Genomic DNA, 27,692 nt, shown 5'->3' on the forward strand with positions numbered 1-27,692 from the left:
GCCCCAGGCAGGCACCGGGCAGGCCTACATCTGGCATGTAAAAACCCCAGCCCCCCCCCCCGCCCCACCACACACACACACAGCCCCCCTCGCACACCCGCCTGGTCTGAAAACCAGCTCTTCCTCTAACCATTTCCTTTCCGACCCGTGCTCCGACTGCAGCTGTGTACACAAAAGAAGGATTCGAGTACCGGGGTGTGGAGGACCCTTTAACCCCTTCAGTACCAACTTCTTAGGCCGTGAAAATGAAACCTGGCCAGGTTTAAGGAAAGTTAAAAATACATCTAAAAGACCCGATGGCCAGTTCCTAGTGTCTGACCAAAGGAGTTAAATTCTCCAGATTCCTCTCCCGCTCGAATAATAGCACCTTTTAAAAAGCAAATAACCAAAAACCTGGAAGGAAGCTGTATTCCCTTCTACCCAATAAAGCCTTTAATAATGTGAGGATTAAAGATTGTAAGTTAAGAGATTTTATGTAGAAAAGAAATCCCCGAAGACCTTAAAATTATTAACTATTGGGCATCCTCTACTCCAATTCTCCCCTCCCCCCTGTTACCCCCCCCCCCCCGCCCTTACAGTCTAGGCTGGTCTAAAACTAGTCTTTCTCTTGCCTCGGCCTCCTGAGGGCTGGGATTACAGGAGTACACCACAACTCCAGACTTTATACTGCCTCCTAATACTAATCATTTATTGACATGTGAATGAAACAAGTGACCACCTCGTTTCATATTTGGAATCTCTCAGCCTTCAAACTGTTTTATAGCATCTCAGTTTTCCAACAAATTAGTTCTAACCCAGAACAAATGGGGTGGTATTTTTATCTCCATTTTTTTTTTAAAAATGAGGTTTATGTAAAATGTAAAGGTTTAAGTAAAATTCGACATAGGTAAGAAACTTGAAAGTGGTCATTTGTCTATAATGTATGTAAGAATATTTAGGCATACTTCCAACATGACCGTTGTGAAGGGCTGGGGTGTGGCTCTCCTGGTAGAGCATAAGCCTAGCAAAGTATCAGCCATGACCCCTGGGAAAAGATGACTGTGAGTAGAACTGCAAATGCTGTGCAAAATCAACAGATTAGATTATAGAGTCTCGCTCGAGAGACCCCAAGTATGTCTGATCCTCTTCTCCAAAGGGAAAAAAATGAAAGATCCTCTATGTATCTATCAGAGGTGGTCTCTGAATTTTCATGGGGTAGGAAAGGAAGCAGATTTGGAGTATAAAAGACATAGCATAAATATATGTGGTAGAAAGTTCTCAGCTATGGCTCACCCCTTCAGATCATTGTATAGTTTATCAGCTTCATTTTTTTGTGATACAGATATTAAAAACAAGTAAAAACTCTGTCATTCTTGACAATTCTCCAGCATATGTCCTTGGTTATAAGTTATTTCTGGTATCAGGCTTCTGGAATTGGAATCAAATGTTTCACAACCCAGATGGTAATGATAACCTCAAACAAGAAGCCCTTTTTTTATTCTTTCTATTTTGTACTCTCCTTTTGGGCTATTACTTTAATAATTTTATTTTCTGCTTAGCCATTCAATTCACAGTACACAAGTGGATTCCTTCATTTACATGAAAATGTTTTTCTCATAAAATCTGGATCTAATTCTAACTTGAAACTTAATAAGATATACAGATAAAGAAGAGCAAGAGACACACACCGAGCTTCACATTGCACAGTGAGCTATAGAGACATTAAACTAGAGTCACTGTCACAAAATCCATGCTTCCTCTTAACATTTCTGTTGCTTGACTCACTGTTGTCAGTTCTCTACTAATTTGCTTACTTTCACAAAAGCTTCCCCTTTCTTTGGAGACAGATTGAATTAGAAAGACTCAGTATACAAATCAAATGTTCAATGTTTCCAGAGTACGTCCCCTATATTAGGGTCCTTTAGAACAACTTACTTTCCCATAATTCCATATGTAAATATGTAAGCCATAACCAGTGTCATCATGAGAACTCAAGTGGTCAGAATTTGAACATGTAGTTCATACATTCTACAAATATTTTTTTCTCAAGAAAATACTACCACTTTGTTTCTAGGCTACCCACAAAGGAGGGGTAAGAGCCAAGAATTTGGTTGATGGGCTGAAAGGGAAGGGTAGTAAGTCAGGTGAAGGAGGTATGGAAGAGCCCTTGTAAATCTTCCTCTACGACTGCTGTGAGCCACACTACTATAAAGGGATCCAGAGAGCTCCTGAGACCAGTGATTACCCTCTGAGATGCAGGGGTAACAGGGGTAATAATTTGAAAATATTAAACAGATGTGTTTTTATTCTTCTCCCCATAAATCAGGTTACCTGGCAGCCATTCCTTAGGTCAAGCTTCGGGAAAAAGGAAAGGGTAAATTCCACTTTGGGAAGAGAGATGATACAATATAGAGAAATGCATGATAGGAAGAGGGAGGGGGAGATTCCCTCCCCCCACCCCCACTTTTCCAGACCCAGTTAAGTGTAGGAAGAAGGGAGTGAGGGTGGGAGAGAGCAGGGCCTCCCATCCACAGGTTTTCAAACTTATGTCCTAGAAGGGAAGCTGAAGACGTGCTTTTGCCTCATCTCATATTTGATGCTATAGGCCACAATGTCGAAACAACAGCTCAAGAAGTTTTCCTACCTGAGTAAGGTGCTGCCCATCACAGCAACTCCTTTCTCTAGCAAGGCACAGCTTTATCACAAGGGAGGCTACTCTCTCCTACCCTTGGGTTCCTTCTATAAGCCACACTCACCAATTCAGTGCTCTGGATGCTTGCAGAGGAAAAGAGACCATCTAAGAAGCTGCATATTCAGCCAAGAGGTAGAGCTATCCAAAGATGGCCTAAATTGGAAGAGGCTATAATATTATGAGCAAGCTCAAAACTTACCGGAGTTTAGCCCCCAGCAGAGTGGGGAGAATTACACAGATTCTAGAAAAAAAATCTGACAGTGTCTTTGTACATCTGTCTGTGGGCTAAAGTTTTGCCTTTGCATATAGATAATACCTAAAATTGTACACAGACCACATTGTCCTACATTTCCAAATTCCCATGAAGAAAAACGGTTCCTCTCATCAAGAATCGTGATTCAAATAGGGACTGTTGAGACAAGCAAGCCAGGATGCTGGGCTTGACTTTATTCATAAGCTATGTAATGTGGCAAGTCATTCTGCATCTCAAGATTTAGTTTCCTATAAGGTGGGTGCAATAATACTGGTTTCATAATATTACTATGGAATTCAAGGACATAATATATTAAAGTACTAAACTTATTAGGCATACTTTAAAATATTCATTCGTTTAACACATCTGGTTTTCTTGTATACCAGAGGCCAATAAGATAAGTCTCAGGTTCTGACATGAAGGAATTGGGGTGTGAGTCAACAAAGTAAAGGTATTGGTAATTAGAAACACTGTAATAATGATATCATATAGGGTGGTATCGTACTATGTAGATAGCATTGGTCTCAGAATGATAACTGAGAAATAAGCCTAGAAAGTTCCCAAGGAGCTTGTACCTGGTCTTGGATGATAATAATAGAAACCTTTCTTGTTTCTATGCAACAGAGAGAATACAAGTTCTCCTGAGAAATGGGCTTTAACTGTTTCATTCACTGCTATACCTGCAGTTCCTAGAACAGCCTTTGCAGATAGGCACTAAATGAATATACAGTACTTTCACTTATTCAGCATATGTCTAATTTGATCCTTGCAATAACCATAATGAGAAAATTATTGGCTCAAAGAGAAGAAATTTGTCCAGAATTGGATATCAGGGTTTCTTGGGCCACACTAAAGAGCTTGACCTCAATTCTGAAGACTGTCTGAAAACTTGAAGTGCTGTAGGAGGGAAAATTAATGCTAAAACTTGTACATGACATGCTGACAATAGTATGGATGACATATTGGGTCAAAATGAGTCCAAAAGTAATAAGCTAAATGAAGACAATGAGGATAAAGGAAGTTGAATGCTGTCCACATAGGTTATCTAGAGCTATGAAAATGAAAGAAGAAAAAAGTTGAATATACAATTTTTGGGTGGCAGGAAGTAGAAATTTTGACAGGTGGAGTAAGAGATTGTAGTAACAGTGTAAATATGTGGAGATGTAACAGTGAAATCCTCCCTCCCCCTGTCCCACTGCCCCTTGTGTGTAGCTAACATAAGTCAACAAAAGATTTTAAAACAAAAAAACAAGCAATAAAGCTGGGTGCCAGTGGCTCATGCCTATAATCCTAAACACTCAGGAGACTGAGATCTGAGGATTGTGATTCAAAGCCAAGCCAGACAAAAAAAAATCTATAGGACTCTTCCTTCTCTCCAGTTAACCACAAAAAAAAAAAAAAAAAAAAAAGCCAGAAGGGGAGCTGTGGCTCAAGAGCATTAGCCTGGAACACAAAAGCTCACAGTCAGTGCCCAGGTCCTGTATGGGCCCCAGTGTGGGCACAAAATATACAAACTAAAAAGTTAAGATAGAAGTCAAAGCATTGAGGAAGAACACACAAATTGGAAATATTCTGAGGGATAACTGTTAGGATCTGGTGATTCTCTAGATGTAAACATGGCTGGGGGAAGTGTTATGGATGGGTAGTGAAGGAGAAATAGATATCTCAAATGGATTCCAAATTTATGGCTGGCGTGACCAAGTGGATGATAGTATCATTTATCTCACTTGGAAGTACAGATTAAATTGTTCTTTGGAAGAAAGGTTCTCATGATACATTTTGAGAAATAGTGACAGCACATCATATTAGTTATCAGTGGGCTTTATGTATAGTGAGCATTAAGTTTTTGTCAAACAAGGAAATAATATATGGCCCTCTATCTTATGAGATATGTTTGACTAGAGGATCCACATTATTTGGAGGTAATTAACTCCTAAGCCTTTTTTGTTTTGTTTTGTTTTTCTTTTTGTCTGTCGTGGGCTTGAATTGTGGGCCTGGGCACTGTCCCTGAGCTCTTCAGCTCAAGGCTAGCACTCTACCACTTGAGCCACAGCACCACTTCTGATTTTCTGGTGATAAGAATCTCACAGATTTTCCTGTCTGGCTTGGCTTTGAACCTCAATCCTCAGATCTCAGCCTCCTGCATATCTTGGATTACAGGCGTGAACCACCAGCACCCAGCACTCCTAAGGTTTTATGGAACTTTTGACTGCTGTCATTCAGGGATGAAAACAAGGATAGGGGTGGGATTCTTTTGAGACTGGGTGATTTAAAAAAGGAGTATAATGAGCAAAAAGGAACTATGAAGGATTTTGCTGTGATGGGGGTGGGTGTCCAGTCACAGGATGGAGTGGTGTTTAGTAAGCCCAGGAGAGAAAGAGGTTTCATAGGAAAAGAAAGATCTCTAGGGCCAAATGTCACAGAAAGTTTGGATCCAATAAAGACAGAGAAGTATTTACTCAATTTGATAAGTTGTTCTCAAGGAACATATTTGAAAGGGTTGGCTTCAGATTAAAGCCATCAACAACTGAAGGAAATGAAGAAATCTTTCTATTAGTAGGAAACACTACAACTCTTTGCAAAATTGTTAATTTTCTGACTAAACCAAGATGCTCAAGAAAGAAGGAAACACTAAAAACCATTCATGTGTATGTGTGTGTGTGTGTGTGTGTGTGTGTGAAATCAGCAACTAATAGGCATCAACAAGTATTTGCACTGAGAACTTTCATCAACATTTTCAGTATTGAAGTCAAGCTGTTTATTAATGAACACCTGTTAGACTTTCTGTGAGTTGATTCTATTGGGGAATTCCCATTCTACTGGGGTCAGGATCCATTAAAAAAAAAAAGGACAAAAAACACAAACTAAAAGGAAACCATTGCTGGTTAATGGTGGTTCATGTCTGTAATCCTAGCTACTCAGGAGGCTGATGTCTGAGGATCATGGTTCAAAGCCAGCTGGGGCAGAAAAGTCCACGAGACACTATCTCCAATTAACCAAAAAGCTGGAAGTGGTAGAGGGTTATCCTTTAGAAAAAAAAAAGAACAAGAACAAGAAAATAAATAAAAGGAAAAACAAATGAACAAACTCTTCAAAGCTCTGAATATCACCCAGATCCTGAGTTCCAGCCCCAAAACTAGCACCAAAAAAAGTTAAATAATTAAGAAAAGAAAGCATCATCAGCTAAGAGATCCAACCAAGAAGACTGAACTGAACACCAATCCATTTTTTTTCTTTTCACAATCATATTTCTCTTAGGACTTAGGCCAGACAGTATAAAAATGGTTTTTCTGTTCATCTAGAAGAGAGATTTCTGCATTGCTTTGGCCTCATAGCATAATAGCAAAGAACGTATGGATGTATTAGTCAAGACTGAGTCCATTCCAGAACCACCTGCTCATCCTGGTCACTTTTTCCAGGATAAAACGTTTTTACTGAAGCTGGGCATTTTTATATCATTAATACCTCCAGAATACAGACCAAAGATTCCACTTAGTTACCTCCGTTGTCCTGGGACAATTGTTTCTCTTATGTGGATTTCCTAAGATACTTTCTAGTGGGGAGTGGAGGTATGGGTTATCAACTAGTACCTTAAACTATGCTCTACACCAAAATAATAGCAGTAAATAAATGCAAGATGGGCCAGCCATCGGTATTGGCTCTGAAATCATATTGATGGTATAGAAATATATTTGAGACTGCTTTAAGCTCACTACCTTTAAGCCAGAGGCACAGGAAGATTTTCTAGATCTTTTTCCTAGATATGACAATTTTGTGATATATATGTATAAACATACATGTGTGTGTGTGTGTGTGTGTGTACACACATATGCTCCTGGTATTAAGGTACAAAATTCATTTGCAGAAAGGTGATGAATAATATTTTCTTCCAGATGAAGAATGCCCTCCTCAGAGCCAACCTATATAGGTATAGTCTTCAATGCTGACTTTTGGGATAATTTCTCTTGACAGATTATTTATTAGCCACAATGATTAGTTTTGCTGATATGTTCAGTAAGCATAGCTTTTCAGGTCTCCCTCTGGTTTGGTAACAAAATAGCAAGGTTTCTGGAATGGCCAAATACAGAGCATTCCTCACATAGGATGTCTCTGTGGGTTGAGGTTGATTTTTCTAAGCTTTTAAAAAACATCTATATATTGGGGGTTGTTTTAGTCCTATTTTCTTCACTTTACACAACCTTGGGTTTAATTTTGCAGGACTCACAGAATGCAATATGAATGGGACTGAAGAACACAAGAGACCATGATGATCTCGTAATCATTTGATCAAATCTGTGCAATGTGACATTTCAGTCTACTAATAAAAGGGGGTGGGGGTTGGGGCTGGGAAGTTGACTCAGTGGTAGAGTGCTTGCCTCGCATGCATGAGGCCCTGGGTTCGATTCCTCAGTACCACATAAGCAGAAAAAAGCCAGAAGTGGCACTGTGGCTCAAGTGGTAGGGCACTAGACTTGAGCTGAAGAGCTGAAGGACAGTGCCCAGGCCCAGAGTTCAGCCCCCATGACTGACCAAAAAAAAGGGGGAGGGGGACTGAATTATGATATCTGGTTGAATTTATGAGTTTTAAAAATGTTTCTCTAAAAATATAATGTGATAAATGTTGCAAATTGAAGAATATATTGTTAACACAGGAATGTAGAAAACAAAGCAGCCATACCTGGAGAAACTAAGAAAAACAAAATATTGCTATCCTACTAATATGTGAATATTCAGATATTCACTCAGAGATTCTTTTACTAAGCACTTACTATGTGTTGGGATTTTCTTTGCAATATTCTATGCATTGGAGATACAGAAATTTACTGAAAAAAACAAATCTTACTGCTTCCATATAACTTTTTCTTGAATGTATGAGCATGTGTATTTAGTAGAGACAGACAATAAGCACAATGTTTAGTTTGTGAGACAGTGTTCAATGTCACAGGGAAACAGCAATGAAAAGTCACTAAGAGTTTAGGGGAAGGGTGTCACAATTTTTTTTCAGTGTGTGCTGGTATTGGGGTTGAATTTAGGGTCAGGGTGCTCTGCTGGTTAACTGAAGATAAAGAGTCTCATGAACTTTTCTGCCAGGGCTGGCTTTTAACCATGATCCTCAGATCTCAACCTCTTGAATAGCTAGGATTACAGGCATGAGCCATTCACATCTGGCTTATAATTTTAAATGCAGTGGCCAGTGTTTGTATTCCTGTGATGGTGACATTTAATCAATGACCTGAGAGAGGTAAAGGAAGTAGTCACATGGATCTTAGAAAGAAGAATGTTTCAGGATAACAGCAAATGCAAAGGCCCTGATATGAGAATGACTTGTTTAAGAAACAAAAATGTATGTCTACAGCAGATTGATTATGTGTGTGTATGCATGTTGTAAGGAGCAGGGAGATAAAATTAGATGGACCACAGAGAGACCAAATTATTCAGAACTTTGGAACCCCTTTGTAAAGACTTTGGCTTAAAAATCAGAGCTAGAAATAATATTTCTGTATTTGTTTTAGCAATGTCAGCACAGATGTGGAACAGTGTCTATTCACAGGAAGAGCAACACCTAACATTTGAGTTCCTTTTGGGGGCCAAATACTATGCTTGACAAGTGGGTATTCTAATCCTCAAGAAACGTAAAAGTAGCGGGTAATTCTAAGTCCAATTTTACAGCTCAACGATAGCCAGATCATCCAGGAAGTGGCTGAGCTGGGCATGAACACACCTGCCGGATGTCAAGGTCAGTATTCTTCTTCGCTCCTATGCATGCTTTTCACTAGGAGCTGATGAATCTGGGAAGAGAAATGCAGAATCCAAATAGAGGAGAACAGCAGGACAGAGGTAATTCTGTATTGGCAACCAGTGGGTATAGCCAGTACAAGATTGAATGGCCAAGAAAAATAAAGGAGGCATAGGCAGCTCTACAGTGGTATACAGTGGTATTTATGGGTGAAGGATTAGAAGAACTAGAGGATAGGAATTTTAAGTTTCAGCTAAGGAAAAGGGAGAGGGCTGGAAGAAGAAATACTAGGATTTGGAGTTCGCAGAGTATGTGATTGATAGGGAGAGAAAGACTTTTCTTATTCTTATTTATAGTGACAAATGATTTTGTTTCTGAGTAAGCCTCAACTAGAAATGTCCATGTCTTGAATGCCTTCTGGAGAAAAAGAGACCGCAGGCATTTTTTTGGTATTTGTATTCAAAGCTCAAATCTGTTTTCATTTTCTCTCTTGCCAAGATGTTATAATTCAACCATCTAGCTCTAGACATGGCTATTTGAAGGCTCTCATTGAAATGTAACTGTGCCCAAATTTATGAAATTTCCTTTATTTCCTTCTCCTGTTTTATTTCCATGTGAAAATAAAACATACCTTCATGAAGTGACTAGGTAGAGCAATTTGCATGGGATAAAAAGCATGTCAGGCTCAGTTGGGGGTGGCAAGGGAGGAGACTCTAAATACCACTAACAAATCAATAACCTTCCAGAAGAGTCAGAGGCTTTCAAGAGATTTCCTTAGGGAATCTCAAATGTCAGCCAACCAATTGGTTTTTGTTTTTTTTTATTTTATTTTTATTTTTTGCTGACTTTAATAGCAAGAAGCCCAAAGAAGAGATGTCTTAGTATCAACACTCAACACGGTGGCCTGGAGAAAGTAGGGGAACAGTTGCTCTATGAGAATCCAACACCCCAGACCCTCACTACACACACAGAGTTTCTGAGACTCTCAGAACCCAGGCCATCCAGTAACAATGAGGAACACTGGAAGAGAGAGGATTCTCTTGACTTGAGCTGTCAAGTCTGGTGAGCACCACGGCAGAGCTATGGCTCTCCATGACTCCGCTACAGTGTGTAGAAGGAACATGAGGCTGGCAGCTGGAAGCAATGTGAGTAATGGAAGAGAAATCCCCCAATTTCTGACCTCACCCAAATAAAATTTTTAAAAAGAAATTAAAGCAGCTTACTTCATGGGGGGTGGGGGTGGGGAGTAGGGTGGGAGGGCAATCCAACTGGAAATTATGAAGCCTAAGTTTCCATCAGAAATGTTTTAATTAGAGTTTATGTTTCATTTCCCCATCAGAAATGTTTCAATTAGAGCTCAAGAGTGCCAAGTATCTGCTTGTTGTCAATTCGCACTCACTCAAAATGTATACAACATGGACATAAATGAGGGTTTCAACTACAGAGCACAGCACACAAAAACATAATGGGTTACCTTCCAGAAGCTTCCATTGAGTTTCCATATAAAATAATCAGACCCTGGGTCAGAATCAAAGGGATCTACAGAGCTTAATCTTTTTTTTCTTCCTTTGTGCCTTCTTGGGGCTTGAACTCAGAGCCTGGGCACTATCCCTGAGCTTTTGTGCTTAAGGCTAGCACTCTACCTCTCAAATCAGAGCTCCACTTCTAGCTTTGTGCTGGTTAACGAGAGATAAACCTCTCATGGACTTTCCTACCCTACCTAGTTTTGAACCACAAGCAATCCTAGTACAGATCTTAATCTTAAGGAGTTTATGTCACCTGGCAGATCTAGAATCAATTCTAGCTATTAACTCTTAACACAACTTGTCTGCTTATTCTTTTCTCCAGGCCACAATTCCAGTGTCTTCAGGGAGAATATCATTAGTGCTCAAAGATGCAACCGAGTCATTATAAATAAGAAGTAATGACACGAAGTGCAAAGAACAGCTACAATGACTATTACTTGTCTGCTCTTCTTCCTGGAGTATAGATCTTCAAACCTCTTGGTTCTATCAGAGATTGTGAATTAGAATATTCCTCCTCCTAACCCTCAGATTTGGTTTAGAGCACAACTCCTAATCTAAGCTGAGTCCTTTAAAATATTTTCTGGAATCTTCTTTTTTTGTATATATTTTTTATTGTAAAGATACTGTATAGAGGGGTTACAGTTACATGAGTAATGTGTACATTTCCTACTGAGCATTGTTACCTCCTCCTCTGTTTTTCTCCTACCATCCCTTTTCTTCCTACCTCCCCAATTCCTCCTCCACCCAAGTTGTAAAGTTCATTTTCAACAGAGTGTCTTATACATCTCATTGTTACAATGGGTCAACCTATATCCTTATTTCAGCCTTTTGTTATATCCCCAAATTAGAAAAATGTATATACAAGATGCAGGGCACCAGGATCAAATACAGTGAAAACAGGGATTATACCATGGGGGAGGAACATACAAAAGAAACAAAAAAACCACATAGTACATTATAAGTACATTGAAAACAACAGCAAGAAAGATAAAACCACTTATGTCTCTACCTTGGGGTTCATTTTGCTTAGTATCATTTTATATAGTCATATGTACATAAAATTACAGAGCTATACTATTTGTGTGTACTATGTACTGGGGATGGTAGTGGAATCTTCTTTAAAGATATCATTCAGAAAATACAGTGTATTGTATATTTTGCCATGTTTTACACAGAACAAAAGAATAGTAAAGTAGAAAGAGTTTGCAATTTCGATAAATACAGACTTGAATTTGAATCCAGGTGCTGGTACTTAAAAACTGTGGAACCTTGGTCAAGTTACTGAACTTTTCTCAGCCTCAAGTTCTTCCCCTTGAAAGTTCACATCATAGCCATGAGACTTTATGATTGGTGGGAGACTTCTGAGAGAGAGTCTGGTAAGTATCTTTGAGAAGGAACTCTGCTCCCTCTCATGTTCCCCAGCCACACCCAAAGTCAGCTTGGGACTTTCAGAGCAGAATGAACCTAACCTCTGCTTACTTCGGAATGCCAAAGCCCCATGGGGATTCCTGAGTCATTTGGCAGGAGGACAGCAACAGCAATGCCAAGGTGCAGAAGAAGGACTTTAGGTAACAGCAATTTTTCTGCAGAGGTACTGAGTATTGGGGAGGAGGAAGAACAAACCTGACTCCCTGTGGTAGGGGACAGAAACTTCAGCAAAAAGAATAGGCTTTTGTAGACTATGCCCATTTCTTTGAGGGAGAGTTGCCAGGAGAGAAAATTGAAAAATCAAGGCTCCATTCAGCTCTCCAGAAGCACCTTGTAAAAAAAATGTGGGCCTGTGGCCCACTGTACTCTTTCCCTTACTGAATAAGCAGACCAGAGGCAGAAGCTGGAGTTGGGTTGGCAGCAATGGTTTGGACAACACCCAGTGCACTTAACAAGGTTGCCTTTCCCTTGCTGGACCCTTTTCAGATCTGAGCTTCAACGAAGACAAGCACTAAGTTTTGAACACTCAGAACCCATTCTTCCCTCTTGTCTCTCTGACACAATCTCCAAACTTGTCCCCTTCACAATGATCTTGAATGTGTCCCTCCATTTCCCCTCCCACAACTCAGCCTGCTTCAGACCTCCTTCTCATGGCTGCCTAACTCACCAGTCTCTCTGCAGTTCCTCACTTCCTCTTTAACTACTTATTAAGCCTACACGTCATCACTATATCTACCTTTCCTCCTGACTTTTGTTTGTTTGTTTGTTTTGTGTGTGGGGGGGTCCAGTCATGGGGCCTGAACTCTGGGCCTGGACGCTGTCCCTCAGCTCTTCAGCTCAAGGCTAGCGCTCTACCACTTGAGCCACAGAGCCACTTCTGGCTTTTTTCTTTTTGCTTATGTGGTGCTGAGGAATCAAACCCAGGGCCTCATGCATGCAAGGCAAGCGCTCTACCACTGAGCCACCTTCCCAGCCCCTCTTTCTGACTTTTTTGGTGTGTCCTGATTGCTTCCAAGATAAAAATTCAATTTACACTTTTAGTATTTATGATACTGCAAATTACATTAAACTTTAGTAAAGGTGAGATGTCATTTGGTTACTACTCACTTTTGGAAATGTTAGTTCTTTTTTTTTAATGGTTTCTCAACTTACTTTTTTGTATACTTTTTAATTGTAAAGATACTGTACAGAGGGGTTACAATTACATGAGTAAGGTAATGAGTATATTTCCTATTGAGCATTGTTACCTCCTCCTTTGTTTTTCCCCTACCATCCCTTCCCTCCCTACCTCTTTAACTCCTCCTCCCCCTTCCCCCGAAGTTGTAAAGCTTGTTTTCAACATAGTGTCTCATTGTTACAATGGGTCAACCTGTATCCTTATTTCAGCATTTTGGTATTTCCCTTTCCCTCCCCAAATTAGAAAAATGTATATACAAGGTGTAGGGTACTGGAATCAAATACAGTGAAAACAGGGGTTATGCCATGGGGGAAGAACATACAAAAGAAACAAAAAAAATCACACAGTACATTATAAATACATTAAAAACAACAGCAAGAAATATAAAACCACTTGTGTCCCTATCTTGGGGTTGATTTCGCTCAGCATCATCTTATATGGTCATATGTATATAGCGTTTGACCTTTTATGTTTGTCCTAGACTTATACTAGTTATTGCAAATAAGGGAAACCATGGCACCTATGTTTCTTTGGGCCTGGCTTACTTCACTTAGTATAATTTTTTCCAAGTCTTTTCATTTCTTAACAAATGGGGCAGAGTCATTCTTTCTGATGGAGGCATAGAATGCCTATATATAAAAATATATATACATACATACATATATATACATATATATTCATCTGGGTTGGTTCCATATTCTTAGCAATGGTTAATGCTGTGATTAACATAGTTGGGCTGGTAGCTTTAGTATGGCCTTGTTTGTGCTCATTTGGGTAAATGCCCAAAAGTGGGATTGCTGGGTCATAGGGGAGCTCTATGTATATATAGTCTTTTGAGGAACCTCCATACTGCTGGAAATGTTAGTTCTATTTCCTGGTATCAGCAGAAGCAAAGGCTTCTCTAGTTGAACCCTGATGCGTGCTCTTATAGCAATAGATTCTTCATCTAAATATTCTATTAAACCAGGTCCAGTGAAACTGCTAGCCTTCCAAGTTCCATTTGGAAATAACTTTAGCTCACTTCACTAAAAAGTTAGGATGAGAGCACTTGTGGCTCATGCCTGTAATCCTAGCTTCTCAGGAGGGTGAAACTTGGAAGATTGAGATTCATAATCAGCCTGGGCAGAAAGTCCTTGATACTCTAACTCCAAACTAACCAATAAAAAGCAGGGCGGGAGGCATGGCTCAAGTGGTAGAGTACCAGCCTAGAAAGTCCCTGGGTTCAAACTCCAGAATCATCAAAACTAAAACCAAATGATAGCAACTCAGTCACATTAATCACAATGTGATATATATAGATATATTGATAGATATTTCAATATGGTTATATATCAATGTAGTGTATATGTATATTGAGAGATATATCTCAGTATGATACATACATACACACACATATATCAATATCTGAGTTGTTACCTCTTGAGAGTACCTCGATTCAAGATGAGGAAGATAGTTTGGAACATTCTGCCACCACAGACTCATCTTTACAACAGCTTTCACTGTAATCAGATTACATCATTAAAGGCAGAATCACAACATTTTTAATGGGCTCAAAATCATATAAAAATTCATAGGGAATTGTTGGCTTGAAGAAATAAAGAGTTAGAGTGTTGCTATTTCCTAGTGATGGAGGACATTCAAAGTTCCACAGAGGGTAAGTGCTGAGGCTGGATGACAAGTTAAAAAAAGTTGTTTTTGGCTAGTCACCTTGGACACAACCAGTGGAACAGCAACCTCTCATTCTGCACGCAAAACACTCAACTCCGGATAAATGATTCTGCAAGAGGTCTCCACCCACATTCATAGCCCTTGAGAGGAGTTCTAGAAGTTTGGACATGGTGCTATGGAGCAGAGCCAGCAAACTTCACAGTCATTATGAAACAGCTGCAACTCCATGCTTATGTCATACATTGTACAAATACTCCATAAAGGACACATTCCAATTAAGAAGGGGAAAAATACAGCTTTGCTAGTACTAATCAAGGTGAGAGGCTAGATTTCACTAAAGACTTCAGAATAACTCTCTGGTGTTTCCAAATTATATAATTCCAAGGTTTATAGTTAGCCTTTATCATTTTTTCTATTTTATTTTTCTCATTTCTTTTCTTTCAAGCACAAGCAGCATTTATTTCCAACCCTTTAAATCGATCACTGTAACTATTCACAACATGGAGGGCCAAAGTAGTAACAAACAAACCAAACAACCAGTGTGTCTACTTCTTAGCATTGATTTTGCCTTATGGCAATAAAAGATGGTGCCATCCATAATATTTTCTGTTGGATAAAGGAAGATACTACATTCATTGAAAAGACCTATTTATGATCTCTCTTGAATATCAGTAGGCAGCTGTGAGAGCCAAGTTCCTGCACGGGTTTCTTTTTACATGATTATAATCTTCCTAAAATGAGGAAAGAAGGTTAAGGGAACTATTGGAACTTGTTCTGCAGCTACTCGTAGCAAATTTTATTAATCTCAGGGTTATTTCTGTTTTCTGAAGAAAAGTAAGTTATACATAGATGTCACTAGCACTGAAATATATTTATTTATATGAAAGACTTTGTTCTGTTTCAGTTTGGAGGAAAAAGTTTTTTTTTTCTTTTGTTATTGGACTGGTATTGGAACTCAGGGCCTAGGAAGTATCCCTTAGCTCTTTTGTTTAAGGTTGGGGCTCTACCATTTGAGCCACAGCTCCACTTCTGGCCTTTAGGGGATTAATTGGAGATAAGAGTCTCACAGATTTTCTTGACTAGGCTAACTTTGAACTGTGATGCTCAGATCTCACCATCTGAATAACTAGGATTATAGGCATGAGCCACTGACACCAGCTAGAAAAAAAAGGTATTTATATTCAAAGGCTTTCAGCAAATATTTGCCATGAGAGAAACTCTAACAAGCAGATACAGAGTATCACCATTGTCACTGAATAACAAGTCACATCTACAGGAAGATTTAGAATCCAGCCCCAAGATAAAATATCTCCAAAGGTCAGAATGGAGCCCATTAGAACGGCTTATCTTCATATTTACTTTCAAGTTCCCCAGTATAGTTGGACATTTATCTGAGAACCTTGTGATTCCCAAGAGCTGTTCTCCTGAACAGAGAAAATGGCAAATGCACACAATTTAAGCAGAATGGTATTCTGGGGGGCAAGGGATGCTGACAGTCTGTGCTATCCATAGTACAAGTGGCCATACACCCTGGTGCAGAGCCAGTTTAGACAATCTATTGAACCAAGGAACTATTTATCGGTGCCTATTGCCTAGGAGAGAATATTATATTTGAAAAGTAAAAATTATAGATGCAAAGAAATCTTAGATATCAGAGTTAATATCCAATCAGGTATTACACAGTGTAATAAAAACCATATTCACAGGGGAGCTGAATATGAGACAGCCACTCCGCAGGCAGTATTTAGCCAATTGTGATCTGTGTGTTTGAAACATAACAAGCTAGTTGATAGACTCCATACAGCTAACAATGGCAGGCTATATAAATGGTATGTACAGATATTACAGATACTAAACATACAATCATAACTTGTACAGAAACATAGAAACTGCTTATTAGGTAAAATGAAATAAAAAAGCAGAATGCTAAAAGGTGTGTAAGCTCTGGTAACAACCATGTGAAACTGTGAGAATGAGGCCCAGGGGGAAAAAAGGGACATAAAACATGTATAAAGTAGCAGGTATATAAGGATGAAAGTTTCAAGAGCAGTGAGGTAATAAAAGTTCCTGAAATGGGCATCATTCTATGTAAGATTTTTCACTAGTTTGATCTCAAAAACCACAAGAAGAAATGAGTAACTATGAAATAATGGATATGCTGTTTAGTATTTATCAGTGTATCTATCATTATCTATCTCTTATAATATATTGTACATCTAAAATATTCAAAATAAAATTTATTTTAAAAAGCCAACAAAAAACACAAGTTATTTGTTAGAATAGAATTAACTAGTTATCTGCTTTTCATGATTTCTGCATTATTTTTATATTACTTGATATAAATATAAAGAGGCATGCAGGCATTGTGCCTTTGTGTTTCTCTCCTAGGGCTATCCTCTTTTGGTCTCTTTTACTCTCTTTTGGGTATCTAAAATCCTGTATAATTTGTCATATCCCAGTGTATTTTATATCTAATTTCCACATATCAGAGAGAACACGTGCCATTTGTCTCTCTGAGTTTTGCTTACCTCATTTAACATAATTTGCTCTAGTTCCATCCATTTCTCTGCAAATAACATTATTTTATTCTTTCTAATGGCTGTGTAAAGTTTCATTGTGTACCAATACCATATTTTCTGGATCCACTCATGTATTGTGGGGCATCTGGGCTGTTACCATATCTTAGCTTTTGTGAATAGTGCAGTGATGAACGTGGATGTGTAGGTGTCCTTATCATATCCGAGCTCATAGTGTTCGGGGTAGATGCCCAGGAGCGGTATGGCTGGGCTGTGGGGAAGATCTATGTTTAGTTTTTTGGAGGAACCTCCAGACTGCTGTCCAGAGTGGTTGTATTAGTTTACATTCCCACCAACAGTGCAGCAGGGTTCCTTTTTCACCACATCCCTGCCAACATTTGTTGTTTGAATTCACAATGTTGGCTAGACTAACTGGGTTGAGATGGAATTTCAGTTGTTTTGATTTGCATTTCGTATGTGGCCAGGGATAATGAGCATTTCCTCACGTGTTTCTTTGACTTTCTTACCTCTTCTTTTGAGAAGTCTCTTCTTAACTACCTTGTACATTTAGTGATTGGTTTATTAAGTTTGGGAAGGGTTAGTTTCTTGAGCTTCGTATATATAGGGTATTAGGCACTTGTCTGATATATTGCCAGTGAATATCCTCTCCTAGTCTGTTGGATGTCTTTCTAGTTTAGTAACTATGTTCTTAGCTGTGCAGAAACTTTTTATTTTGATATAGTTTCACTTATCAAGTCTCTCTCCTCTCTCTTGTGCCCCTAGAATTATTTTCAAGAAGCTTCTACCTATAAGTTCTAATGTTTCTCCTACTCTCACAGTAATTCCAAAGTTTCAGGTCTGATGTTGAAATCTTTGATCCACCTTGAATTGATATTAGTGCATGGTGGCAAATAGGGAGCCACTTTTAGTTTTCTGCATACAGATGCCCAGTTTTCCTAACACATATTGAAGAGGCTATTTTCTTCCCACTGTATGTCATTGTCTCCCTTATCAAATATTAGATAACTGTAAGTGTATGGTTTTATTTCTGGGTTTTCTAATCTGTTCCATTGATTTTTGGAGCCACAAATTGGTTTGTGCCAATACCAAGTTGTTTTTGTTATTATGGCTCTGCAGTAGAGCTTGAAGTCTGATATTGTGATACTACCCACATTCTGCATGATTTTTAACAGTGGAAATTTTGGAAACAGTGTAGAAATAGAAGACTATATTATATATATGAGACATGAAGAAGGCAGGAAGTGGTTAAATTCTGTGAGTTATTTAATTAATCAATCGTAGATGACATACTTATGGTAGAATATATAATATCTAAGTACTAAGTAGTTGGATATTTTTCTCTAATGGTAACTAAGATGATGGAATGTCTTTTGTTTCTTGAGTAATTTGAACCAATCAATTGTACATATTCTATGATACCACGGGCTATATTCCTATTAAGGAATCACATAATCAATATAACTAAAGTGTTGAAAAGTGGAAGGACAGCTAGAGGGAGTACAAGGACAACTTCTGAGGTAATTGGGATGTACTCATTCAATACACACACACACACACACACACACACACACACACACACACACAAAGACCCTTGCATAGCATCACCTCTGCCTTACCTCCAGTTCTGCTCTGGAGGTCTCTATCTTTTAGGTAGTTCCAAGCATGAGACTACTGTGGAAATAACACAGTTTGGATTCATTCCTACTTGGGTTCTAATCTTGGCTCTATGACTCACTAAACTACATGACTTGAGCATGTTATATTATCTGTCTGAAACTCAATTTCTTCCTTTGGAAAAAAATGTAAGCAAAGATTCCTATGGGACATAAGAGGCATGAGCTACCATGGCTCACTCCTTGGTCTGTGATTTTCTACCAGATTCTTTTATACTCATTCTACTAGTTTCTCCTACTAGTATGTGAGTAACTCCAGTCGCCATCTCAGATCAGTTCTTCTCCCACAGTCTTGCTTCCTGTTCCCATCTTTTTTTTTTTTTTTGTCAGTCGTGGGGCTTGAACTCTGGGCCTGGGCGCTGTCCCTCAGCTCTTCAGCTCAAGGCGAGCGCTCTACCACTTGAGCTACAGCGCCACTTGGGGTTTTCTGGTGGTTTATTGGAGATAGGAGTCTCACGGTCTTTCCTGCCCGGGCTGGCTTTGAACCGCTATCCTCAGATCTCAGCCTCCTGAGTAGCTAGGATTACAGGCGTGAGCCACCGGCGCCCGGCTGTTCCCATCTTTATAATCAAGTGTTTTAAGGGTTACTTAAAGCTATTCTTTCTCTCTCCTGAACTTCTTGCATCTGGCTTCCACTTTGATCATGGTACTGAAGTTATCTTCCGCAGATCACTAACCATCTATTTGTTGCTAAATCAATGAGCACTTTTTAGTGATTATCTTACTTAACCTCTGTGGACCATTTAGACTTATTAACCTTTTGCTCATTTTTGCATGCTATTTTCCCTTGGCTTCCATGATGGCATGCTTGATTCTGGTCTTTACTCTGTTTCTAGCTAATCTCTATCATTCAGTCTCTCTATCTCTTTTTCTCTCTTTCCAATCCCCTTCTCCTACAGTCCCCGGACACCACCATTTTCTTTCTGTTTTGACCACTTGAGCCACATTCTCAACCTTACTTTCTGTCTCTATGGATTTGGCACCTTTAGCTTCCTCATATTTGTGGAATACATAGTATTTGTCTTTTGGAAGGATTGGCAACTGGCAAATTCATTTAGCCTATTACCCTTGAGGTTCATTTATAATGTGGTATGAATAGGGCAAAGTTTCTTCCTTTGAAGGGCTGAATAACATTCCATTGTACATACATGTAACACTTTATTTTTCCAGTCATCTGTCCATGGAGAACTGGGTTGCTACTACGAGTATTGTGAACAATGTGATTTGAACACTAGTGTTGTAGTTTTTCTTTGTCATGTCCTTTGAGATATTAGTGTCTGCAAGATGCTTGTCTGGATTCTCTTGGGCAATCTTACCCAGACTTAGGACTTGCATGCTAGTGATTCTCAAAACTGCCCCTGTGTTTTTCTCTTTGGCTTCAGATTCCTATTCCCTAGGTACCTTCTCTGGGATATCACTAGCAATTTACACGCTGCCATGCTGAGCTTCTTGCCTTACACTTATTCATTCTCAGTAAATAGTATCTGTATAACCTCATTACTCATGCAATCAATGTGTGCTCCTAAGAAAGCTCCCTCCCTCTCTCTCTCCATTACTCCCCCTCACCCACCTTTTTATTATCAATTAGCAACATCTTACACTATATTTCCTCTTGCCCTCAATTTTCTTAGCCATGAGCTAATACATACCACATAGGAAGCACACTCAAGACATTTGTTGAAAATGAATCCCTTGACCTCTTCCTAACCAAATCCTGTCTATTTTACCACCTAATTGTACTCAAACACACCCAGTTCCCTTTTCTTCAGCTGCTCACCCCCTTACCTGGAGGCTCATCAAATTTCATCTGAACTCTGTATTTCTACTCTTGCTTTTCCTTCTGATCCAGTCCCTGCATAGCTGCTAGTGTGACTGTTCTAAGACACAAAGCTGGTAACTTTACTTCTCTGCTAATAACATGCCATGCCTCTTGTAGAGCAGGCCCAAAGTCCTTCATTGCCTTCTCAAGTCCCTTCCAGGGCCACCCATCCTGCTCTAAAGCCTGCTGTGGGCCCTGGAGAATCAGAGGGCAGGAACAGTACTCAGGTTCCAGATTTCTACTTCCACTGGAGTGAAAGGGGAAGAGTATGTTCATCCCATCCAAATAACCTCTAATTATTCCAAATTGGTACACATAAGGGTTCAATATACCAATTGCTCTTGGCTTAATATCATGAAAACATATTTGAAAAAATTGTTAGTACATATTAAGGCAATTTAACAAGGCTTCTCTTCTACAGAAGAAGAACTGCAGATTCCTCTTCTCAAATAAACTACTTAACAATAACCATTGCCTCTAGCATTTCCCACAATGAGACACCAACACAAATTAACAGATTAAATTAACATATTGGAGCCTTTGATACTCACCAAAACTGCCTGTAAAACTATTATTTGAAAGTGAAAATTCTAATTCTAAAATTCAAAACAAAAGAAGAAAATTTAAAATGATATAAACATCATATACACATCATCTTTTTTAAAAATTAAAAATGTTTAAATGTTTTGGAGGAAAAAGAGTGGAACTAAAGATTGTTCGAGCACATTTGATGAAATCTAGGAGGTTGCAGGGAGATCAAACGCTGAACAATAATAGTGCAGAGTTCTGAACATATCTCTCAATGGCTTTCTAAAGGTTGCCATCTGGTGGCATTGTGGTTAATTGTTCCTTTGTTCTATAAAGCTCCTAGAGGTGAGCCTGGAATATGTTATTAGAGATTCAGGGTACCAATGGGAACTCATTGAAGCTTCAAAATGATTATTTCTCAAAAATAACCTGAAAAAAATGGAGCTTTCTAGGACTTTGTCATTGCCACAAGAAATTCATTTCTCTCTCACACTCTCTCTTCTCTCACCCCTCAACAGAATGGCTATCTTGTTTTTTAACAATAACAAGTATAAGTTATTTATTCACAAATAACTAGAAATGTCATGATCCTCTTGACCATATTGATAATCTTGATACCCCTCCATTTGTCACCAATAAGATCTCCAAAATGAAATTTTAATTGGCATTACCATTTTTAGAGGAATTTCTTTTTTTATTTAAATTTTTATTTTTTGAGAACATATTGTACAGAGGGGTTACAATTACAGGGGCAAGATAATGAATACATTTCTTATCAAGAATTGCAGCCTCCTCCTTTGTTTACCCTTCACATCCCTTCCCAGCCTCCCTCCCCCCCCCACCCAATCCCGCCCCCTCCCCCTCCCCGCACCAAAGTTGTAAAGTTCGTTTTTGACATGACAACTTGCACTTCTCATAGTTGCATCGGGTCCACCTGTATCCTTAACTGACTTGTTTTTCCCCATCTCCTCCACAAATTATACCGACATCAAATATAGTGAAAGCAGGGGTTGTACTGTGGGGGAGGGACATACAAAGCTACAAAGAAATAATCTTATAAATGAGTTAGAAACAAATGCATGAAAGAAAAAAACATTTAAATACTTATCTAAGGGTTCAGCTAGTTAGCCTGTAGTACACTTGAGAAGGAGAATATAATGGAATATTTAAAATAAAGCTGTTACAAAGGTAGTAGTGCTGCTTAGTTCAATATAACCTGTAAACAAGGAGTCATGGAAAGTAATATATATTTAAACCTTACCTTGAGCATCCAGTCACCCTCCCTGGCTGTCGAGATAAATTGTTCCTCTGGGAAATGGGACCCTGAGATAGGAGGAAGGGGAGGGGAAGGGGAAAGGAAGGGAAGCAGGGAGAGAGAGAAAAAAAAAAACCACATTGAATACATTTAATATAATGACAACACAGAAGCATAATTATGATTTAATTCATTGGGTGTGACCAGCAATGAGAAAGAAAATTAAAGAAACAAATATACTCAATGTCAGTAGGTGTGTGTGTGTGTGTGTGTGTGTGTGTGTCTGTGGCTTTGGGCTGAACCTAATACCAAGGCTCAAGGCTGGGACTGAACCATTTGAGCTATATCTTTTGCAGATTTGTATGCCTGGGCTAGCTTTGAACTACAATTTTCAGATTTTAGCCTACTGAGCAACTAGGATTATAGGCATGAGTTACCAGTCCCTGTCAGTTGATTTTCTCATATGAGAATGATTAAGTGACTAGACAACAATAGAATTATGACCTATTAGATCAATTCCTAGCTTGGTTGATTTGCTATAATTTGTAAAGGCTTAGTATAATGTCAGTCATATGGGGACAATATATATATATATATATATATGTCACCTCTCACCTCCCACCCTGAATAGGCTGATGCCCTGAAAAGCATATGTATGAGCACAGGAAGCAGTACCTCCGGTGGGGTAGCAAATGTTCACAGTAGTTAAGGGTGTTGACTTCTCCAAATGTAGGCTAATTTGCAAGGGTTTATCTTGCTTGTTTGTTTTTGTAGTGTTGGAATTGGACTCAGGAGGGCCTCATGCTTGCTAAGCAAGCTGCCTACTACTTCAGCCACAGTCTCAGGCCTTTTGGCTTTAATTTTTTAGATAAGTTCTCACTAATGTTTTGTCTGGTCTAGCCTCAGAATCTGCTCATTTTATCTCCATCTCCGAGTAGCTGGGATTATAGACAAAAGCCACCATGTCTAGCTCTAAATTGCAGGTTTGATATTTAGTATTAATACAGGTTTAATTTATTACAGACATTTTTTGCTTAATTCTGACAAAATGAGCATTATAAACAATGCAGGAATCCAACTTCAAAATATATACACAGCAAGCAGAAATTTCCTTACTTTATATGAATAATTTATTTTTCTCCAAAATATGTTCTGACTAAATGACAAAGTCTCTAGATCTAATTCTAGAGATTTAGAAATGCATAAGCTTTAGGGCCCAGCTGGGAGAGAGAAATAGAATCTGGAAGGCTGTTTATGGCTCAACCAGGTGCTAAGAATGACCAGGCACATAGATGCACATGTCTTACCTACTTTTTGCACCACCCTAAGGAATGCCTTAGAAATGATCCCTCCTTCAGAGTGCTGTAGCTCATGACTATAATACTAGTGACTGAGGACAGAGATTGGGAGGATCACTGCTGGTGGCTAGTACAAGCAGAACGTCCATGAGATTCCATCTCAGTAGAAGGAAGCTAAACATGGTGGCACACACACATCTCTCATCCCAGCAACAATGGGGAGCCTAAACACAGGCAGATCTCCATCCCAGCAAATAGCTGTGCGAGAAGTGAGACTCAGTCTTAAAAAATAATCAATGAAAAACAGAGCTATAGCTCTGTGGTAGAATGCCTGCCTAGCAAGTATGAGACCCTGGGTTCAACAACCCCAGGATCACCATACACACATAAAGCCTTCTCCTCACCTTCCATGTGAACCCTCGCCCTGCACCTTGCTCCTCTCTAGCTTCTGACTATGGTCATTTGAGAAATGCCTTTGGTGCTTATTTGAAATCAACTATATTAAAATAACACATTTCTAGCAGATAGTGAGGGTGGCACTAGTAATTTTTCTTTATTAAAAGAGAATTAGGAATAGATTTTATACCTTTTGTATAAGAGAAAGACGTGATTTTTATTATGTTAAGTGTAAGAGACAAAAAGGAAAGGTGATAACAAATTGTTTATTTCATATAGGGTAAGCATTTTTAACGTGAACATCTGAAATCCAAAATCTTACAAATCTGAAACTCTGAGAGAGCTGACACCATAAGTAGAAATCTTCAAACCATGAAACGTGGTTTCATGCACAAAAATCACTTAAAATATTGTACAAAATTACCTTTGTCTATGTATATGTTTGTATATGAAATATGAATTTCACCTTTAAGCTTAGGTCCCCTTCCTAGTTTACTATGTCTGTGCAAATATTCTAATAAGTGATTTTTTTTTTAGTTGTTAGTGGGGCTTGAACTCGGCACCTGGGTGCTGGGTGCTGTCCCTGAGCCATTTTGTTCAAGGCTATATATAAGAGTCTCACAGACTTCTCTGCTCAGGCTGACTTGGATCCACGATCCTCAGATCTCAGCCTTCTGTGTTGGTAGGATTATAGACGTGAGCCACCAGCACCCAGCTCTAAAAGTACTTTTAAAAACCTGAAAAGTCAAGCACTCTTAGTCGCAAGCTTTTCAAATAAAGGATCCTCAACCCATACTCTTCAAAGAATTCACAAATTATTTATTTATATGCCTGGGTTTATTTATTAACTAGACAATTTAACATCACTGTCTTTAAGAACTGAACTACAATTTTAATCTTTTCCATCAGCTAGAACAGACAGAATGGATTTCTTTACATATTCATTATACTGCCAAATTTAATCTTATGGGCATCATATCATCCCCTAATTTAACAACAGCTGATAAACTAAAAATCAGATTCTTAAAAAAAAAAGAGTCCATTTCCATCCTTAAGTCCTCCAATCTTTCAGAAATTTTAACTAAATCAAAATAAGATTAATTAACTAATTTAGTTATGATATTATACAGCTATGCTATTATACAAAGTATTGCTACCAGCTAGGAAGCAGGAGTAACACTTCCTAGTTAATCTACAAACTGGGTAATTAGCAGTTAGATGATTCATTCTTATCTGTATACAATTGGCTTTGCTCTGTTTTCTCACAACAGAGAAATCACCAATTACCCATTGGTAATTTTTCAGCAGCTGCAAGGGACCAGTCTGGAGAAGAATGTGACCATTTATGGGACACTGTGTGTGTCAATCATTTCACATATTTTATCTAATTTGACTCTCAAAACCATCCTATTACAAATACAAAGAAATTGGCCTTCAGCATAATAGAACCGTCTGCCCAATCCCAGGCAGCTAGGAAGTGACAGATTTTAACTGAATCTCACAGGCTCCGATATCTGCTCTTTCTTTCCAGCCAGTACTATACCTTAAAAGCTAATCTCTCAATGCAGATTAAAAATAACTACTGGGAGCTCCTGAATCCCTTCCATTCTTGGACTTACACAAAATGACAAAGAACCTAGTACTATGAACTTTATTTATGCATTTATTTATTTGTTTATTTTTGGGCTGGTACTGGAGCTTCAACCAGGCTCTGATCTTTGTCCCTGAGCATTTTCATTGAAGGCTAGCACTCTACACCTTGAGCCACAGTTCCACCTCCAGCTTTTGGGTTTGGAGATAATGTTTGATTGCCTTTCCTACCCAGGCTGGCTTTGAACTACAGTCTTCAGATCTCAGCCTCTTGGGTAACTAGGATTACAGGTTTGAGCCACTGACACCTGCCTTGAAAGATTAACTCTTGATACAAGCAACAACCTGGATAAACCTCCATAGAATAATATTGAATGAAGAAACCAATTCCCATAGGATACATGCTATCTGATTCCATTTTTACAGCATTATATAAAAAACAGACAGAAATGGAATACTTGCTGCCATTGGTTATAAAGGGTAATGCTGAAAGGAAGTGAGCATTGGTGACAGAAACGTTCTGGTCCTTGACAATATCAATGTGGCCTTGGAGTATAATTTTCTGAGATGTCACCAGGTAATGGTGGTAGTATGGTTTTGGGTAACAAATATAGAGACTCTCTATATATTATTTCTTATAACGATGTGTTAGTGCACAATGATCTCAAAATGTAATAACTTTAAAAAAATCAGGAGATGAGACAGTAACTAGAATTGAGCAAGATGACTTAATTTTAATTTTATTACCTTTTTCTAAGGAAAACAAAAGTTCCAAGGTAGTAGATAAGAAGGAGGCAGGAACTGATTCTACTTTGTCCAGGCCCACGAAGAAAAATGTCACTCGTGACTCTTAACACTCAGAAATCAATCAAGGGTGACTGCCCAGCACTGTCCAACCTTGTCTAGCTTATAGTTACCACTCTTTTCTACAATATTTACCTTTTCAAACTTCCATCAAAACTCAAAATAGTGATCTAAATGCACACATCCCAAAGCACAAGTGAGTTGAAAACATCAGTTTGGTACATCCTGCATTGTTTTTTTTTTTATTTTTGTCAGTCGTGGGGCCTGAACTCTGGGCCTGGGCGCTGTCCCTGAGCTCTTCAGCTCAAGGCTAGCGCTCTACCATTTGAGGCACAGCGCCACTTCTGGCTTTTTCTGCTTATGTGGTACTGAGGAATCGAACCCAGGGCCTCATGCATGCAACATAAGCACTCTATCACTGAGCCACCTTCCCAGCCCCACATCCTGCATTTTTAAAGCAAATATTTTATATCTTTAGGCTCTTACTACTCAGTATTACCTAAAACTTCCATATCAATTAACACAGAAATCAAATTTCATTCTTTGTGGCTTATTTGTGGATAACAAATATTCTGTGTTCTAAACAAGCACACAACTGGGAACTCACAGGGTGCCCCTTCAAGTTGACTTGTACTCTTTCATCATTCTGAGTCTTAGGCAGCTCCTTAGAAATGAGCTGTATAAGCCAGCTGCTTTCCCTGATTTGTTTGTTGGTTTTGCTTGCATTGAAAAGGCCAGATATTTTTGTTAGGATAAGAGCCCTGTCTTTAACAAAAAAATCTTCTTAGGGCTGGGAAGGTGGCTCAGTGGTAGAGTGCTGCCTTGTATGCATGAGGCCCTGGGTTCCATTCCTTAGCACCACATAAGCATTAAAAGCCAGAAGTGGTGCTGTGGCTCAAGTGGGAGAGCGCTAGCCTTGAGCTGAAGAGCTGAGGGACAGAGCCCAGACCCAGATTTCAAGCCCTACAACTGACAAAAACAAACAAACAAAAAACTTCCTTGGTTTCTTCAAGTCCAGCCACTAGAAATTCCAAATCCTCTTTCTTTGAACAAACTCAGGATTCTAGAATTCCATGTTCAAAGCACAGCATCAGGTCATCTGCCCTAGTGAAGGGCATGCCCTTGACACTTCTGCTCCTTTGCCATGACTGTGCCTGGCCATAAAACTACAGAAAGAGAGAAGGTGGCTCAGTGGTAGAGCACTTGCCTTGCATGCATGAGGCCCTGGGTTCGATTCCTCAGCACCACATAAGCATAAAGAAAAAAACCGGAAGTGGCGCTGTGGCTCAAGTGGTAGAGTGCTAGCCTTGAGCTGAAGAGCTGAGGGACAGT

At 39.0% G+C, this 27,692-nt stretch overlaps 1 protein-coding gene across 2 annotated transcripts in view; it reads right to left on the reverse strand.

Moving 5' to 3' along the window:
- Positions 1-27,692, reverse strand: part of Mapre2 (microtubule-associated protein, RP/EB family, member 2) — a 146,572-nt gene that overhangs the window by 97,468 nt on the left and 21,412 nt on the right. For both annotated transcript variants that reach the window (XM_013014904.1, XM_013014903.1), the window contains exon 2: positions 22,279-22,340. Coding sequence is in view for 1 of the 2 variants with exons in the window: in XM_013014903.1 (XP_012870357.1) it covers positions 22,279-22,340 (62 nt within the window). In the remaining variant the exon portion in view is untranslated. The remainder of the gene's footprint in view (positions 1-22,278; positions 22,341-27,692) is intronic.

Source organism: Dipodomys ordii, unplaced genomic scaffold (genome assembly GCF_000151885.1).
Source record: "Dipodomys ordii isolate 6190 unplaced genomic scaffold, Dord_2.0 Scaffold25, whole genome shotgun sequence".
Lineage (NCBI taxonomy): Eukaryota > Metazoa > Chordata > Mammalia > Rodentia > Heteromyidae > Dipodomys > Dipodomys ordii.